This window comes from Podarcis melisellensis, assembly GCF_964234715.1.
Source record: "Podarcis melisellensis genome assembly, chromosome: 10".
NCBI lineage: Eukaryota > Metazoa > Chordata > Lepidosauria > Squamata > Lacertidae > Podarcis > Podarcis melisellensis.
Window position 1 is genome coordinate 19,435,873 of NC_138542.1, and position 15,804 is coordinate 19,451,676.

A 15,804-nucleotide genomic window follows, 5' to 3' on the forward strand; every position below is an offset into this window, starting at 1 on the left:
TAAACGTGCGCTGCTCTGGTTCGCCAGAAGCGGCTTAGTCATGCTGGCCACATGACCCAGAAGCTGTACGCTGTACACCGGCTCCCTCGGTCTATAGAGCAAGATGAGTGCACAACCCCAGAGTCGGTCACGACTGGACCTAATGGTCAGGGGTCCCTTTACCTTTTTAAGCATCAGTGGAAGCCTGAGAACACAGTTAAATATTTGAAAGGCAGCAAAACTCCACCCGTGGGTGGCACATGTCTGAGCACAAGTGGTTCCACATTGTAGAAAACTTCATTTGGTAGCAAACTGGAAAGCATGTTAACTCAAGCTCTTTCATGAAGATGACAACAACTCAGTCTCATTCTGATGGCAAAGAACCATTCCTTTGTTTTAAGCTGAGGGCTGATTGTAGAGTAATACATGGAGGTGCTTCCCATTTCAGGCTCACCCTTGGCTTCATGATCAGCTGTGCCTTCCTGTCTATGTGGCTTAGCAACACCTCCGCTGCTGCTATGGTGATGCCCATCGTAGAGGCAGTGGCTCAGCAAATCATCAGTGCTGAAGCTGAAGTGGATGGCCTGGAAATGACTCACGCAAATGGAGCCACCAATCACGCGTTGGAACTCGATGGTACGCAGGGATGTTGGGCGTTTTCCACCTTTACCTTCCCTGGGGAAAGACCAGCTAAACTGAAGCCCTCAAATTCAACTTTTCACCTCTCTCCCTCTCTCTTTTAAAATAGAAGATATTGATGAATGCAAAGCAATTGGCTGGAAAGAGAAAACAAAGCAATTTAATGGGTAAAATTTATTTTTGATCACGTATATTATATCAGTTTGCTCAAGCACAGCAGATCACTTATAAACTCTGCATGTTTCTTTTTTCCAGATACAGCAACGGGTCTGCTCATGCGGTTCACACTGTGTGCAAGATTGAGAAGGGAAAGGTACTTCATAAGCAATCGTGGCATTTTAATTTTGAAATTATGGTTTGATATCAGCCTAGTAGGTCAGGGTCACTAATTTCTCTAGGTCCACTGACACATTTGGGTTTTTGAGAGAGTGCTGTGGGCACAACCCTCTCTGGTCACTTCTTTCAGGTCCAACAGAATTAATTTGAGCCTTGAAAAGCACATAAAGCTGAAAGAGGAAACGAGAAAGAGTGCTACTCTTCCTTCCAATTTTTGGGTTGCAGCAACTGGTTTTCTCTTCAGGTCATTCTCTTCAGAAGGATGAGCTGAAGAAGAGTCCCTGTAGAGATCCATTTCATACTGAGCAGCCAAAATATTACCGTATATTGTTGTTTGCCCTTTTGGCCCACTCAGATGCATAACTTGTTTTAATTACTCCGGCTGAGATTCTCATTCTTTTGTTTTTATATTGTTTTATGTCCTTTGTCCGTGTCGGGCTGCCAGATGATTTTAAACAATGATCTCTTGCAAGAGGGAATCAGAGTCTCATAGAAGATTGTGGAAACTTTTCAAAACATAGTGTAATGGGTGCCCCTTATTACAGTCTCCACTGCTGCAAAATGGTCCTTAGTTATAAAATCCTGATTAGACATCTCCCTTTTTATGTAGTTGAATTCCAACTATGAGAAATGTTTTGCTGGCTTTCCAAATAACTAAATAATAATAATAATGTAGGTGGTCTTGTTGGTCCACTGGACAAAAACCCCCAAAGTCTACACATTTATTATTTCTTTATTAAAATTATTAGTATCCTGCCTTTCGGGTAATCTGCAATATGGTATAATACAAAATTGTGAGTGAGCTTTTGAAGTCTCCAAATTAAAGAAAAGGATGCAGCTAAGCCACGTTGATGAAATCCAAAATCTACAGGGTGGTAATTAGGGACAAACAAAATGCCAATAAGTCAGGAGCAAATGTTAGAACTTGCTCATGACTTTGTGACTTTTCAGTTGGTCCTAAGAAAGGTGTTGTCATACTATAGGTTTTGTTGGGTTTGGCAGGTTTCTTGAGCCCTGCCTGCTGCCCTTGTATCCCCAGCTGTTAATCCATCCTGCTAATGGTTCCTGCTGCAATATTCTCCACTGGTTTCTGCGTCCATGTTCTTCCTCGTCTTATGGGAATATTGCCTTAAACTGAGCCAGAACCTAAGTCCATCTAGCTCAGTATTGTCCACACTGACTGACAGCAGCTCTCCCGCCCTTCCTGGAGTTTCTGGGGGTAGAATCTGCAATTTTCTGCACGCCAAACCATTTCCCTCCCACTGAGATCCTTCCCCTAGATCTTCCTCCTTGGACTCAGTTCACCCCTGGCCCTAGTCTGACTGTGAAGTTGCTGGCAAGTCTTGGAACAAGAATTGTGGTGCAATTTGTAACTCTGCTTTGTAATGATTACTCATGAATTCTTATCTTGAGACTCGGATCAGCTTCATTAACCCCTGGCTCCAAGCCATCCCCCTGTAACTGGAGTCTTTAAAGTGCATCATGGATGAAAAAGTCGTTCCCTGACACGTTTCAGTAAACGGACATGACAGGGAAGGAGAAATGCTCTAAACCCAACTAATTATATGAATTCATTTTCAGAAATCCATGTTTGGTTGAAGTTCTTAGCCTGGGGGCTCATCCACACTTTTCACTGGGCCCATATTTTGATTGTATTGTGCCCTGATTGATTCCCCTGGGCCTGAGAGCTTTTCTCGTTGTTGCGCCTTGTGAAAATCTTACCTGCTGAATTGAAGCTCAGAGAAGGAAAATCCTTCCCTGAATTCTTTGCACATCTGCTAAGTTCTGGTTCAGTGGGGTTTTCACAAGGCACAGCTGTGGAACGATGAGAAAACCTCTTAGACCCAGATGAACTAATCGGCACATGATGTGATCAAAATGCGGATCAAACAAAAGTGTGCATGAGACCTGGGACATTAGTAGTTGAAGTCTGGGGATAGTGGTCTTAAAATTGTGTGTCCACACATTTTCCTCCCTCTCTTTTTCTCCCTGCACTCCAGGCTGCAGGGACCAAAAGTACAGCATCCACGAATGCCTACCTAAGAGATCGATGCATTTTTTCTTTTAAACGTACACGTCTGCCGCCATTTTGCTACAACCAAACCTGTCCCACCACCTGCAAACATGACTCTCTTCTCTTTCTATTTACCAGTATTGTGGTGTGAAAACCTGCGCATCAGACAGACTTTTTAACAGACCTTAACAAATATTTGATCCCTTTGAGATGCCTCATAATTCAGTCCCCATGTGAGATCGTTCAAATAAAACAAGAATGGGTTGGATATCAATAACTGACCCCAAAGCTCAGACCCAAGAGAGATGTTGAGCTACAGTGAGCTAAATTTGCCCCAAGAACTTCCAATTAGCATGCATGTATTTGAGATGTCTTATTTTGAGTGATGTAGTTATTATTTTTGAATGCATCACCGAGCATTTGAGATGCAGCAGAGGTATGTCAATGCTTCACTGATAAGAAGTATGTTTCAAGGCTTTTTTTAAAAAAAGGATATCCCCTCCTCCTGCCCACAGGTCAACCAAGTTGGGCCTGTTCTCATGAGGTCTATGGGGTGGTGGGGAAGCCATTTCGCTGAGACTTCCAGCTACATGGGTTCATAATAAGGCCATCTTGAGGAGTTGCAAGCATGCGTAGGATTCAGCCCTGGCATGCCACCACTACACCCAAGCCAATGACAGATGCTCATGGTGACAGCCTCACACCACTCAGAGAGGGAAGAATAAGCCTTCTATGGTGAATATTTTTTCCATGCTGAATGCAGATTTTCATCTCCTGTGAGCGTTTTCCCACTACCTGTGCTGGAGCCCAGCACAGTGAGACTGTTCGTACGGATGAAGAAGAATTTTATAAAATGGCACGGTTTAGAAACTCTCGCTCTCTCCTAGCTCAATAATCCACAAGGCATTCTGAGCCAAGCTCCCTTCCATCTTGCCTCTGCTCATTATGGCTCAGTGTCAGCATCTTCCATCTGCCTCTTCCCCTTCTTCTGTCCTCTCTCATATTTTCACAAACTTACCAAGTCGAGAATATGGAGGAGGGGAAAGAGCAGCTGAGGCTGCTTCTGTTTCTGCAGGCCAAGCTGTTCTTGCCAACTTGAACTCTAGGATGTATTATTTGCTATTCTTCCTGATTCATCAACCAGGAACAATAACAACAAGTTTGAAAAACCTACAGGCGCCAGAAATACACCAAGGGTTATTTCAAAGAGTTTTCACTCTACAATGTGTTTTATTAAAACCTCCAAAAAGATTTGCAAAAATCTCAGCCCCTTCAATTTCTGAACAAAGATGGGCAGGTTTCACATGTCACTAGGCGAAAATGAAAATGTTTACTGTTCTTTTCATTTATTATTTAAGGAGACTCCAGAACCAAGTGATACCGGAAGAAAATACCGAAACAAAAGGGACCACATGATATGTAAAGTCATGTGCCTGTGCATTGCCTATTCATCAACTATTGGTGGACTGACAACCATCACAGGAACTTCAACCAACTTGATCTTTGCTGAGCACTTCAACACGTAAGAAAAGAGACAAAACAAGTTCTTCTAAATCTGAAACCTGTTTTTACTTCCTTCCTTTTATAAAAGCACTTCAGACAACAACTGGGAATAATAAAAAAGCAGTTTAAAAGATTGACACATACATAAAATCAGTTCAGATCCAAGGCAGATGCCAACTGGGTTGCGTGTCAAGACCCTCAAGCCAACCCCCATTAGAATAAAGTAATACACACAGACACAGAATTTTTGTTTAAGGTTATTGGGCACATTTTTTTGGCCAAAGCTTTACTGATTACAGGAAATGTGAGCGGTATTGGCTTAGGCATTGGCAAAAGACTATATCGGACTCCTGCCTCCTTTGCAGGAAGTCTGTAAGGGTAAACCACCCAAAGGGGAGCTGCTTGGGGGGAACCCGCCTGCATCTCCCACGGTGTTCCCAGAGGCCTGGCATGGCCCTAGCCCCTCAAGCGGATTTCGGACAAGATCCAGGCCCCAGATTCCTTTAACGGAATACCCTTGGACAATGGAGGGGCAGGCGATGGCCGACCTCCCCTCCCCCACTCAACTATAAGCCAATGCCTAAATGCCAAACCTTACAAAGTTGTGAAGATTGCTAAGAGGTAGGCAAAAACCATTATTATTATTTTTAAAAAAAACACCAAGTGGCCAGTGCCAATTTGCCAAATGGAAAAAATTCCTACCCGGTCCCCGTCCCAAGACGTGCCACCAACCAAAGTCCAAAGCAAGGCCGGAGGACACCTAAATTAAAGGGAGGATGGGCGGGTGTTTGGCAGCATGAAGCAGGTGCTTGGCACACATCGCACTGCCACTTTTATACTTTCCCCCACAATCACCCTGTTTAAATTGATTGAGCAATAGCCCTGGGTAATCGTGGTGCCACCCCGGTGTGAGGGCAATAGCTCCACCCATGCCAAGGTGGGGGAACTGGGTTGAGGGCCTGCCCACAACCAGGACCATCTCTTAAGATGATCCCACATAAAGTTTTTATATCCCAATCCAGCTTTGTCCCCCAAATATACTTAAGAGCCTACCCATGTGATGGTACTGTAGGTTAGTTGACCTTATTACTGCTGGGTCACATAAATCTCTCATAGATTAGCTAAACATTCAGGCGAGTCACATGATGATGCTCTTGCAGTTTAGCTGCCAACAACACTCCACTACAACTTCCACTTTACAAATCAATGATATTTTAACTGTGCAGTAAACAAAGAAGCAGAAGGCCAGAGAATTTCTGAACCACAATCACTATCTATCCATCCATGCTCTATAAAGAATTCCAAGCTTTGCAATTCCATTGTCTTTGTCCTTGATGTCCCAATGGTCAATATCTATCCAGAAATTTTAAGGCTCATCGTTATTTCAATGGGAGACATAAACACACGCTTAAATTCCTCCTGCTGTAATCAATGGAACTTAAAGTATTCAACTTTTGCTGGACTATGCACTGTTATTTCCATTGTAGATGTAGTAAACTGAAGCTGAGGGGAAAGGAATTTAGACTCAAAGATCCTTGTCCAACCCCCATGAACTCACAGGACAATACAGCATTCAAATAGACACAATATTACAGCTGGAACACTTCACACAGGCCAGAAATGCAGAATGGGGAAAAAAGGAAAATAATGTCTAAAAACATTATTCTGCAGGTTTGCTCTACCTCCTTTTAACAAACTCATTGAAATCACCGAGGCTGTCTTAGAAATGTTTTATAATTATAAATGATGGTGCCACAGTTTTGCCCCAAGAAACTTTTCTCACAGCTGAAGATATATGATGTCTAACTTCATGCTATTTCTGAGGCAACTGCAATTTTTACACTTGATACTAATTGACAACAACCGCAGTATCAAGGATCATTCTGTCAGTTTCACTCTGCGTCCCAAATACGTCTAATCTGTTAAAGCGATTTCTAGTTGCCTGGAATATTGTCTATCTGCCACCTGTAATTTGCTAAAAATTGCATCATCCTAAACTACATTTTACACAGGAGAATATATCATAGTTACTTTAAAGCAAATAAAATAAAAGCATACATATAATCAAATAAGCAAGGACACATTAAAGCCTTCAAACTTCATTACATGCAAGGCAAGGGAATAATAACCATACCAGAGGAAAACACATCTCCAACTAATTACCTATGTGATTCCACCCTGAACAACTAACAGTGCAGGCTTTCTTCTGAGGAAGCATGCCAGGAATTGATCTACAAAACTCTTTTTTGTTTATAGATGGGCATTTTGTTATGATCCCTGGGTTTGATTACAGCTCCAGGATCATCTTTGCACTGACATGCAACACCATTGTTTTTGTTGGAGATCATAAGAGCTGCTTTGCTGGATCAGACCAAAGCCCAGTTCAGAGTGAAAGCCTGGTTTTTTCTTCCTTGGAGTCTCCTGTGCATGCCATAGAATCATAGCATTGTAGAGTTGGAAGTGAACAAAAGGGCCATCTAGTCCAACTCCCTGAATGACCGCTCCCCACATTAAATGGGGTGCGCCCTTTGTGTGGTCGTGCACAGCCTCCTGGACCCTGTGCAGCACCATTAACACAGGCTTGGCTTCGCCAGTTGCCCAATCTCTCCTGGGGAGGCGTTGCCAAGGTGGTCAGGCCAGGTAGGCCTGTCAGTTTCCAACTCCTGTCAGTTTAACATAGTTTCATTCATGCTTTCCCACTTCTGCATCAATGTCACTTTCACGTGTTTTCATTCATAAATTTATGCCCTCCCGCTTCTGCATCCAGCTCTAATTCCTCTAAAAAAAAAGAACCCTCCCCACAAAACTATGCCTATTTGTATGCATTTTATTCCCTCTGCCTCCACAAAATAGGCCTTTCCCAAAACATGCATTCTCATTTAAAATGTATATTTTTATATACACCATGGAATTTTTTTTTTTGAGTTGAGCACCATCTCGCAAAATTCAGAATTGCATGAAAGCTGAAGGATTACTGCATTCTGAGCTGCATAATAGTCTAGGAGGTGTGAGTCAAGTCAGTTCACTTAGAAAATGTGGACTGAACCAAATCCCCGAGTCTTCCTAGTTGCAGCCGGCTGCCCATGGTATCTTTCAGAATCTAATAAACCACTTGAGTGAAGTGAAATGAAATGTGCAAGGAAGGAGAAAGGGAATCATAGAAAGCAGCTGAATTGGAGCCAGATGACGCAGCAACATGTGAAAAGGGCTATGGAATGCATACTCTCCAATATTTCTCTGATGAAAATAGGAGTGTCCTATTCAGGTATAACAACAACAACCCGCCCATCTGACGGGGTTGCCCCAGCCACTCTGGGCAGCTTCCAACATATATAAAAACACAGCAAAACATGAAACATTAAAAAAAACCTTCCCTACAAAGGGCTGCTTTCAGATGTATTCTAAAGGTTGTATAGTTACTTATTCCCTTGGCTTGAGGTTCCACAACTCCATACCCTCCAACATTTTTCTGATGAAAATAGGGATGTCCAGTGCTTTTTTTATTTTTAAAAAATGTTTAGGGGTACTCTCATTTTCCTATTCATATTGAAATTCTCCCCCTCAATGAGGTCAAACTTAGATTCACAAAATGTTTACGGGTATGCGTCCCCCTGCTTCCCCCCAGGGAGGAAAAAGCACTGGGGTGTCCTAAGGAAAAGGGGACATTCTGGGATCAAATCAGAAACTGGGACAGCTTCTGTAAATCCAGGACTGCCCCTGGAATTAAAGGGGAGACTTGGTGGGAATGTGAATGCCCTCACAGATTCATCTAGAACTGACCTTGCCGGGCTTTGGGTGCCAAAGTACACATTGATCCAAGCCTTTGACCAAACTGGATGTGGATTTGGGTAGCCTTCCCGCTCTGGCTTGCACTGTTGTTCATTGTGATGATGAGTGTACTGCTTTATTGGTTTTTTGTGCCAGGATTTTATTGTGCATTATATGTTCCTGCTTTATCCTGCGCCCTGCTCTGAGATTATTTTTTAATGAAGAGTGAGCTAAAAATCCCCTAAATAAATAAAGGGAGGGACATAAAACATAAACACAAGCCAATCGACGGAGGGAACATGACAGAGCCCAGAGTAAAGAACTATCAAAAGGCATTAATATCGTCAGCTTTTCATGTTACAGCTGCTCCTCTAGGCTCCATTTGGTTATGATTCAGAGTCACTCTCCATGGCGGATTTGTGTGTTAATCTAACATAATATACAAAACCTTAAGAATGATCTTAAGATAATGAAAGCCCCGTTGCAGAGCAACAATCTTATCCCCAGGTCTGTCCTAATAAGCTTGGTCAAGGTCAGTACTGCAGGTATAAATCACTTAAATTCAAACATTTATTAATGCAGATTGCATGGCAGCAGCCATGAGGAAGAAGGTGGAGATAGAAGGGAGCTGTTAAAACAGGTTATGCAGTCTTGTTTTTGTAGGATCCTATCAGTGTGATAAGGGATGCGGGTGGCGCTGTGGTCTAAACCACAGAGCCTAGGGCTTGCTGATCAGAAGGTCGGCGGTTCGAATCCCCGCGATGGCGTGAGCTCCCGTTGTTTGGTCCCTGCTCCTGCCCACCTAGCAGTTCGAAAGCACATCAAAGTGCAAGAAGATAAATAGGTACCGTTCCGGTGGGAAGGTAAATGGCGTTTTCATGCACTGCTCTGGTTCGCCAGAAGCGGCTTAGTCATGCTGGCCACCTGACTGTGGACAAACGCCGGCTCCCTCGGCCTATAGAGTGAGATGAGCGCCGCAACTCCAGAATCATCCACAACTGGACCTAATGGTCAGGGGTACCTTTACCTTTACTATCAGTGTGATAGTCCAAATCTCTAAGGTCAAACAGATCATCTTCAAAGTGTGTTTTTCTTGGGCAAAGAGGCTGCCTGAACAATCCTAGTTTGGCTATTATAGTTACTTAAGCTTACGCTGCAAACCATCTTCATCATTGGGTAGCACAGCCTCTGTATTTTCAAGTACACAGGGCCAGTGAACCTCCTGATTTTGGGCTGGTGCATTCATCCCCACAACATGTTGTGCCTTCGTTTTTCACACCGTGATGAATATTTTCTCCGAATGCTGACACCTTTACTGTGCCCTAAAGGACTTTAGTTTTTGCTAGATCGGGAGGACACCGTAAATCTCTGATCCCACACTGCGAAAGCACATTTCAGAGGAAATGTCAAGCAGTAGGAGTGTTGGCTTGAAGTCACATCGGAGTAGCTTTACCATTTCAAACATGAAACGGTGAGCAATGAGGAAGGAAAGCAAATTATTTTCCCACCCCCATACCCAAGGAGATGTCACTCGCTTTGGCCACCTAGGCATTCACACAGTAAGGTTGGGCATGATCAATGGGCCTTGTTACCAGGCCAACTAACGACAGTGAAATGAGTTTTTGTTTCATTGAAGGTGGAAATAGTATTAGCACAGGCCAGACTTTTTCTGTTGCAGCCAATTCTCACAGCCCATATCATGGAAGCTGCAGCCTGACAGTGGAGGCTTTCAAGTTCACCTTGGTATGCTGGGTGATTTTGGCATTCCGGATGACATTACTTTTGCTATCTGCCCTGGGAGAATCACATACAGATTCTCCAAAGGAGCAAGGTCCCATCAAAGAAATTGCCTTGCCTATTTTGCAGCTCTTAAGTCAAGTCTGACACCTTTGTCCCATAGAGAGCTTAATAAAATCAAACAAAGCTCTTGTCTTAATGAAACCTTTCCTCATTATAAAAACTCTTTATGTTTGTTAAGCTGCGCATCTGTATCTGACTTTGACATGTGGCAAGTTCAGGCTACTGCTATGCGGAGAGGGTTCTGTCACTCAAGGGAACTTGCAATGTGTAACTTGTGTCAAGGTCCTTGTTTATACATCCCTGCCTCAGGAGGTTACACTGCAGATGTTAAGAGAACTGTAAAAGACAGTCAGCAACATATTTTCTACTTTGAGCCCCATCCACACTATAAATTTAAAGCACTTTTATACCACATGGTTGGCCCCCAATCATCCTGAGGACAGTAGTTTGTTAAGGGAGCTGGGAGTTGTTAGAAGACTCCTATTCCCCCCCCCCATAGAGCTATCTAATAATAATAATATTAATAATAACTTTATTATTTGTACCCTGCCCATATGACTGGGTTGCCCCAATCACTCTGGGCGGCTTCTAACATATATAAAAACATAACAAAATATTACACATTTGAAAGCTTCCCTATACAGGGCTGCCTTTAGAGTTCTTCTAAAGGTTATATGGTTACTCATCTCCTTGACATCTGATGGGAGGGCATTCCACAAGGTGGGTGCTGCTACCGAGAAGGCCCTCTGAACTTCAAACTGTGGTTTATAGATTACTTAATTAACAATTACTTAATTATTAAGTGGTTTGTTCTGTTACATGGATAAGGTGGAGGAGGCCTTTTGTAAAATGCTGTAACATTAAATGCTGTCAGTTGAACATTATACTGCTCAATTAACTGAGCTCAATCAATTATGTACATGGAAGCCCATTGAATGTGCTTCATGGTCCTATTTATCATAGTACATTCAGCATTCATTGGGTAGTTTCTGATGACTAAAGCTAATTCCCTTAGCCAGGGTGGATCAGGAATTCATATCATCGTCTGGACTGACTGATGTCTAAAAGAGCTATGTGAGGGCTTTGTGACAGAGTCTTACCCAATTATTTTGGGGTATAGCGATTGTGATATAATGGATCGCTTCATGCTCCCTAGTTGATTTGATTCCCACCACTTGGTGACTGCAGAAGTCAGTGCAAGGGGAATGCAATCCTAGTTATCTGGTAGCAAACAAGAGCTCTAGACCAGCAGTATGATGACATAAAGAGAGTAAACATCTCTTCAGTCTCTCAGTTCAGCCTCCATAAAGCTGAAGCGCCTCACACAATAAAAAGCTTAGACCATATTACAAAGAGGTAATGGAGGTAAAACTCTGAACAGGATATGATCCACCAGTTGATCCATTGGTTATATTGCGTGGTTAAGTCAAAGACGTGATCTTATCAGTGGATATGGAACTGGTAATGTGCTGACCACCGCACAAATAGCCATATGCTATGGCTGAAGAAAAGATGGTGACCCAACATCAGTGTCTGGGTTACGAAGCATATAGTGGAGCTTTGGAATGTTCTGGTGTAGTAAGACTCAAGAAAATATCCAACCTTGAAACAATGTCTGGTTTTTCAATGTTTATATTTTCCTTTATATATCTATGTGTATATGCACATCTTCCTTGTGTGTATTTATCATGTAACTTTGCTCATATGATGGAAAAAAAGAAAATTGCTGTCATTATAAGCCCTATTTGAGCATTCACTTCCTTGATGTGATCATAATCATGTAGCAAAGAGGAAAACTGGCAAGTCCAGCCCTTCACTTAAGCCTCACATTCCCCAACTGTACAAGCCATTTACAAGTTGAAGGGCAGACTTATGGAGTAGGGAGCCTCCTGTACTCATGCAAATCTCCCTCATGATTGAGAACCTCATCCGAATCCCTATCATGTAGTACAGCCTTTGTCCATCTGGCTACGGAAGATGGGAGTTGTAGTACAAAACTTCTAGAGACCACCAGGTTGATGAAGGCTGAGGCAGCATATTATGAATAGCTCTTGGGGAACAGGGGAACATATTATCATGGCTTTGAAACCTTCCATAAAAAGGGGGAGACCACCAGCTCCACCCAGTGTCACACTAGGTACCTGTGGTACTAATATGTCTCCCTCTCTTAAAAGGAAGCCATAGGAAGTCAAGCAGTGAGATCAGGAACTCAGTGACACAGGGCCAGTGAGTTCACACTATTGTTGTTAAATGTGCAATAATGCCATTGTCATTCAAATCTACATTTGAGGTGAAGTCATATTCCATCTTCATTTCCTGATAGAGCTGGTTTTCATATCTAAAACTGGACAGGGTGTGTGTAAGTGTATCAATACTTCAGCCCATCCCAGGGATCCTGTCTTAACTGGTATCTTGCTTTTCAGATGCAATAGTGATGTCTTAACCTCAGTTTCTTTCTCATTTTTTATTCAGGCGGTACCCAGGTTGCCAGTGCATCAATTTTGGAACCTGGTTTATTCTTTGCATCCCCATCACTCTTATTATACTGGTCCTTTCCTGGGTTTGGCTCCTGTGGCTTTTCCTGGGTTTCAAGTAAGTATAAATGCCCAGTGCAATCCATGTGATGACAGACGAGGCAAGGAGAATAGTATACTGTAGAAAATCATTTCATATTTTAGAACGAGAATGGGTGGCTTCATTCATGAAAATTCACCAGCAATTACTAGAGGCAGACTTTTACTCATGAAGGCCAAAGGTAGCCTATGTGGTTGTGAACTTCAGATGTTGTGAACTACAACTCCCATCTTTCTGATCATTGACCATGCTACCTGGGACTAATGGAAGTTGGAGTCTGCAACATCTGGATGGCATTACATTGGCTACATTTGGCTGCTGTGACCCTCCAATATGGCCAATTATGGGAACTGGAGTCCAACAACTTTTGGAGGACACAGGTTCCTCATCCCTGTAGTGTAGAAATAGGCATGCTTTTGGAAACTCAAAACCAGCCCAGTCCAAAATAATATTTGCATGTGGACTGATGGTGTTCATCATTCAGGACTTCTGCATATGCAACCCACACTCATAGGGTGAAACCTTCGGGTGGAAAAGTCCTATTGTATAGCTGCTACAGTGAATAATCTTCTCAATGCTCTGGGTTGATAAGGTTTATCCCTCAAGTAAAGGGATAAAGATAGAGTTAGCCTGAACCCCAAAGAGGAATTCTAATTCCCAATACCGTTCCCCAAAAAGATGTGGTAATGGAACCATGGTTTGCTCACAATTCAGCCTTATGCTGAAGTGGGCCAAACATTTATATATTGCTTGATTGTAATTAAGCATCAATAAGTCACAACAAATGATTTATCGTAAGTGACATTCATCCTAACAGCTGGAAGTTGCATGACTGCTTTTATTAATAAATAGCATAAATAGCAGGAGAGAACTGGTATCTGAATGAGGAACATATTAGAATCCCCTGCCCATCACACCACAGTCCTGATTTACTAAACAAACAAACAAACAAAGAAAACGATGTAACTGAGAGTTGCACAGTTAATATCACATCAGATTTGACCTTCAGCATAAGATTGCTTTCCCTTTTCACATACAAATCACTAGGTGGTATAAATAATTTCCCCAAGAATAGAGAGCATATTTTCCAAGATTTTCTGCAGGGATTTTGCTTTTGAGGTATTCAACATGGTGTCCACTATCATTCCTATCATCCCTGTTCATTGGCCATTTTGGCTGAGGGTAATGGGAGCTAGCTACTCTCGTTTATACAAAGGAAGCCCACCTGACTTCATGCCATTTACTGTCTCTGCTATAAAGTATGTGCACCAAAACACCAAATTTGCCAATACATTACAGTACACATACCATACATGATACTATGGTTTGAAATAAAGCATTACGTTTCTGAATTACAAGGCATTGGTTATTTCTGTTCCAAGGACTGTGGCTTGGATCCAGAGAGATGTGTAACCAGTTCCTCCTGCCAAAAAGGAGCTTTGAACTGCATTTTCAAAACAGATCCCCACATAGCAAGCCTCTTTTGAAACAAAACAGAATCTCCAAAGCAATTTGTGATACAAAATGGAGGGGAGTCGCCTCCTGGTCAAAGGAAGGGAGCCAAAAAAATCCCACTGAGCTCAGGCCTTTGGATCCAAGCCACAGGAAGAGAAACTCATACAGTACTTTAAATGTAAAACACCCCTTTACTGGTTATTCTTATTTCCATTTTAGTTTCAAAGAAATGTTCAAGTGTGGCAAGGAAAAGTCACCCAGGGAACAAGCCTCCGCACAGGTGATTAAAGAGGAATACAATAAACTTGGACCGATGAGGTAAGACAGACGGCTGAACCACAGGCACAATGTTACAATGATGTCAAAGCAAACATACTGAAAGGGCAATGTTGACACTCGCTGTTCTTCTGTTGCAGCTACCCAGAAATCATCACCCTTGTCCTCTTCATTCTCATGGCCCTGTTATGGTTCACTAGAGACCCTGGATTCATCTCTGGCTGGGCTTCATTATTTTCAGCGTAAGTTTATAAGCATCATTGTCCAGTTTTGAGGGGCTGGCATTATCTCTTGCTTGCAAACGAATCCGTGTTGATGGTCTTGAAGATTTGTTAAGCTATCGTACTGGATGTGCTGACAATATCTGACTCCTGAGCCAAGGAGATGTAACTATCCAACCTTTAGAAGACATCTGAAGGCAGCCTTGTATAGGGAAGGGTTTTTTAAAATAATAACAATAATAATAATAATAATAATAATAATAATAATAATAATAATAATAATAATATATTTATACCCCACCCATCTGGACGGCTTCCAACAGAATATTAAAAACACTCTAAAACATCAAACATTAAAAACTTCCCTAAATAGGGCTGCCTTCAGAAGTCTTCTAAAAGTCAGATAGTTGTTTATTTCCTTGACATCTGATGGGAGGGCAGACGCCACCACCGAGAAGGTCCTCTGCCTGGTTCCCTGTAACCTCACTTCTCACAGTGAGGGAATTGCCAGAAGGCCCTCAGAGCTGGACCTCAGTGTCCGGGCAGAACGATGTGGGTGGAGACACTCCTTCAGGTTAAAATGCTTTATTATGTTTTTATATATATTGGAAGCTGCCCCAGAGTGGCTGGGGCAACCCAGTCAGTTGGGTGGGGTATAAATAATAAAGTTGTGGTGGAACAGGACATCCCTATTTTCATCGAATAAATGTTGGAGGGTATTCAATGCACTGAAACAGCACCACAACAAAAGTGGCCAGGGCCAGAATTGGCAGTGGGGGGCTATCCCATATTCTCTCTTGTACACACACACATTTATACAGCATGCACACATACAGACTCCCCTGAGTAACAGAGTAGGAAGAGCTGCAAAATTGCAGAGCAGTGAGGAATTTGCAGCAGGCCCGAATTAGACATTGGCTACTCCACATTCCACACATGCATGTACATGCTCACATACACATATAACACACAGCACAAACACCACACAGAGGTATCACCCACAAAGAAAAAAAAATCATTTTTAGGCCACCCAGCACCACCACATTTTCAGTAACAGTGCCTACCATTTTTAACCGAGTCAGCCACAGCTATGGTGGTTATATCTAATATCTGTTTCAGTCTATGCCATTCCCACTCAGCCTCACACCTAGTGCACCACTTCTCACGAGGACAGATTTTTATTTATCCATAATGAACCCAAAGCACCATTATATTTCATTTTTGAAAACCCAAGAAGCT

General features: G+C 42.5%; 1 protein-coding gene across 1 annotated transcript in view; it reads left to right on the forward strand.

Annotated features, from left to right (window-relative positions):
* The window catches only part of SLC13A1 (solute carrier family 13 member 1), a 92,098-nt gene that overhangs the window by 57,387 nt on the left and 18,907 nt on the right, over nucleotides 1–15,804 (forward strand). The window contains exons 5-11 of the mRNA XM_081928850.1: nucleotides 428–615; nucleotides 728–785; nucleotides 874–931; nucleotides 4,327–4,490; nucleotides 12,512–12,631; nucleotides 14,288–14,386; nucleotides 14,485–14,586. Coding sequence (XP_081784976.1) covers nucleotides 428–615; nucleotides 728–785; nucleotides 874–931; nucleotides 4,327–4,490; nucleotides 12,512–12,631; nucleotides 14,288–14,386; nucleotides 14,485–14,586 — 789 coding nt within the window. The remainder of the gene's footprint in view (nucleotides 1–427; nucleotides 616–727; nucleotides 786–873; nucleotides 932–4,326; nucleotides 4,491–12,511; nucleotides 12,632–14,287; nucleotides 14,387–14,484; nucleotides 14,587–15,804) is intronic.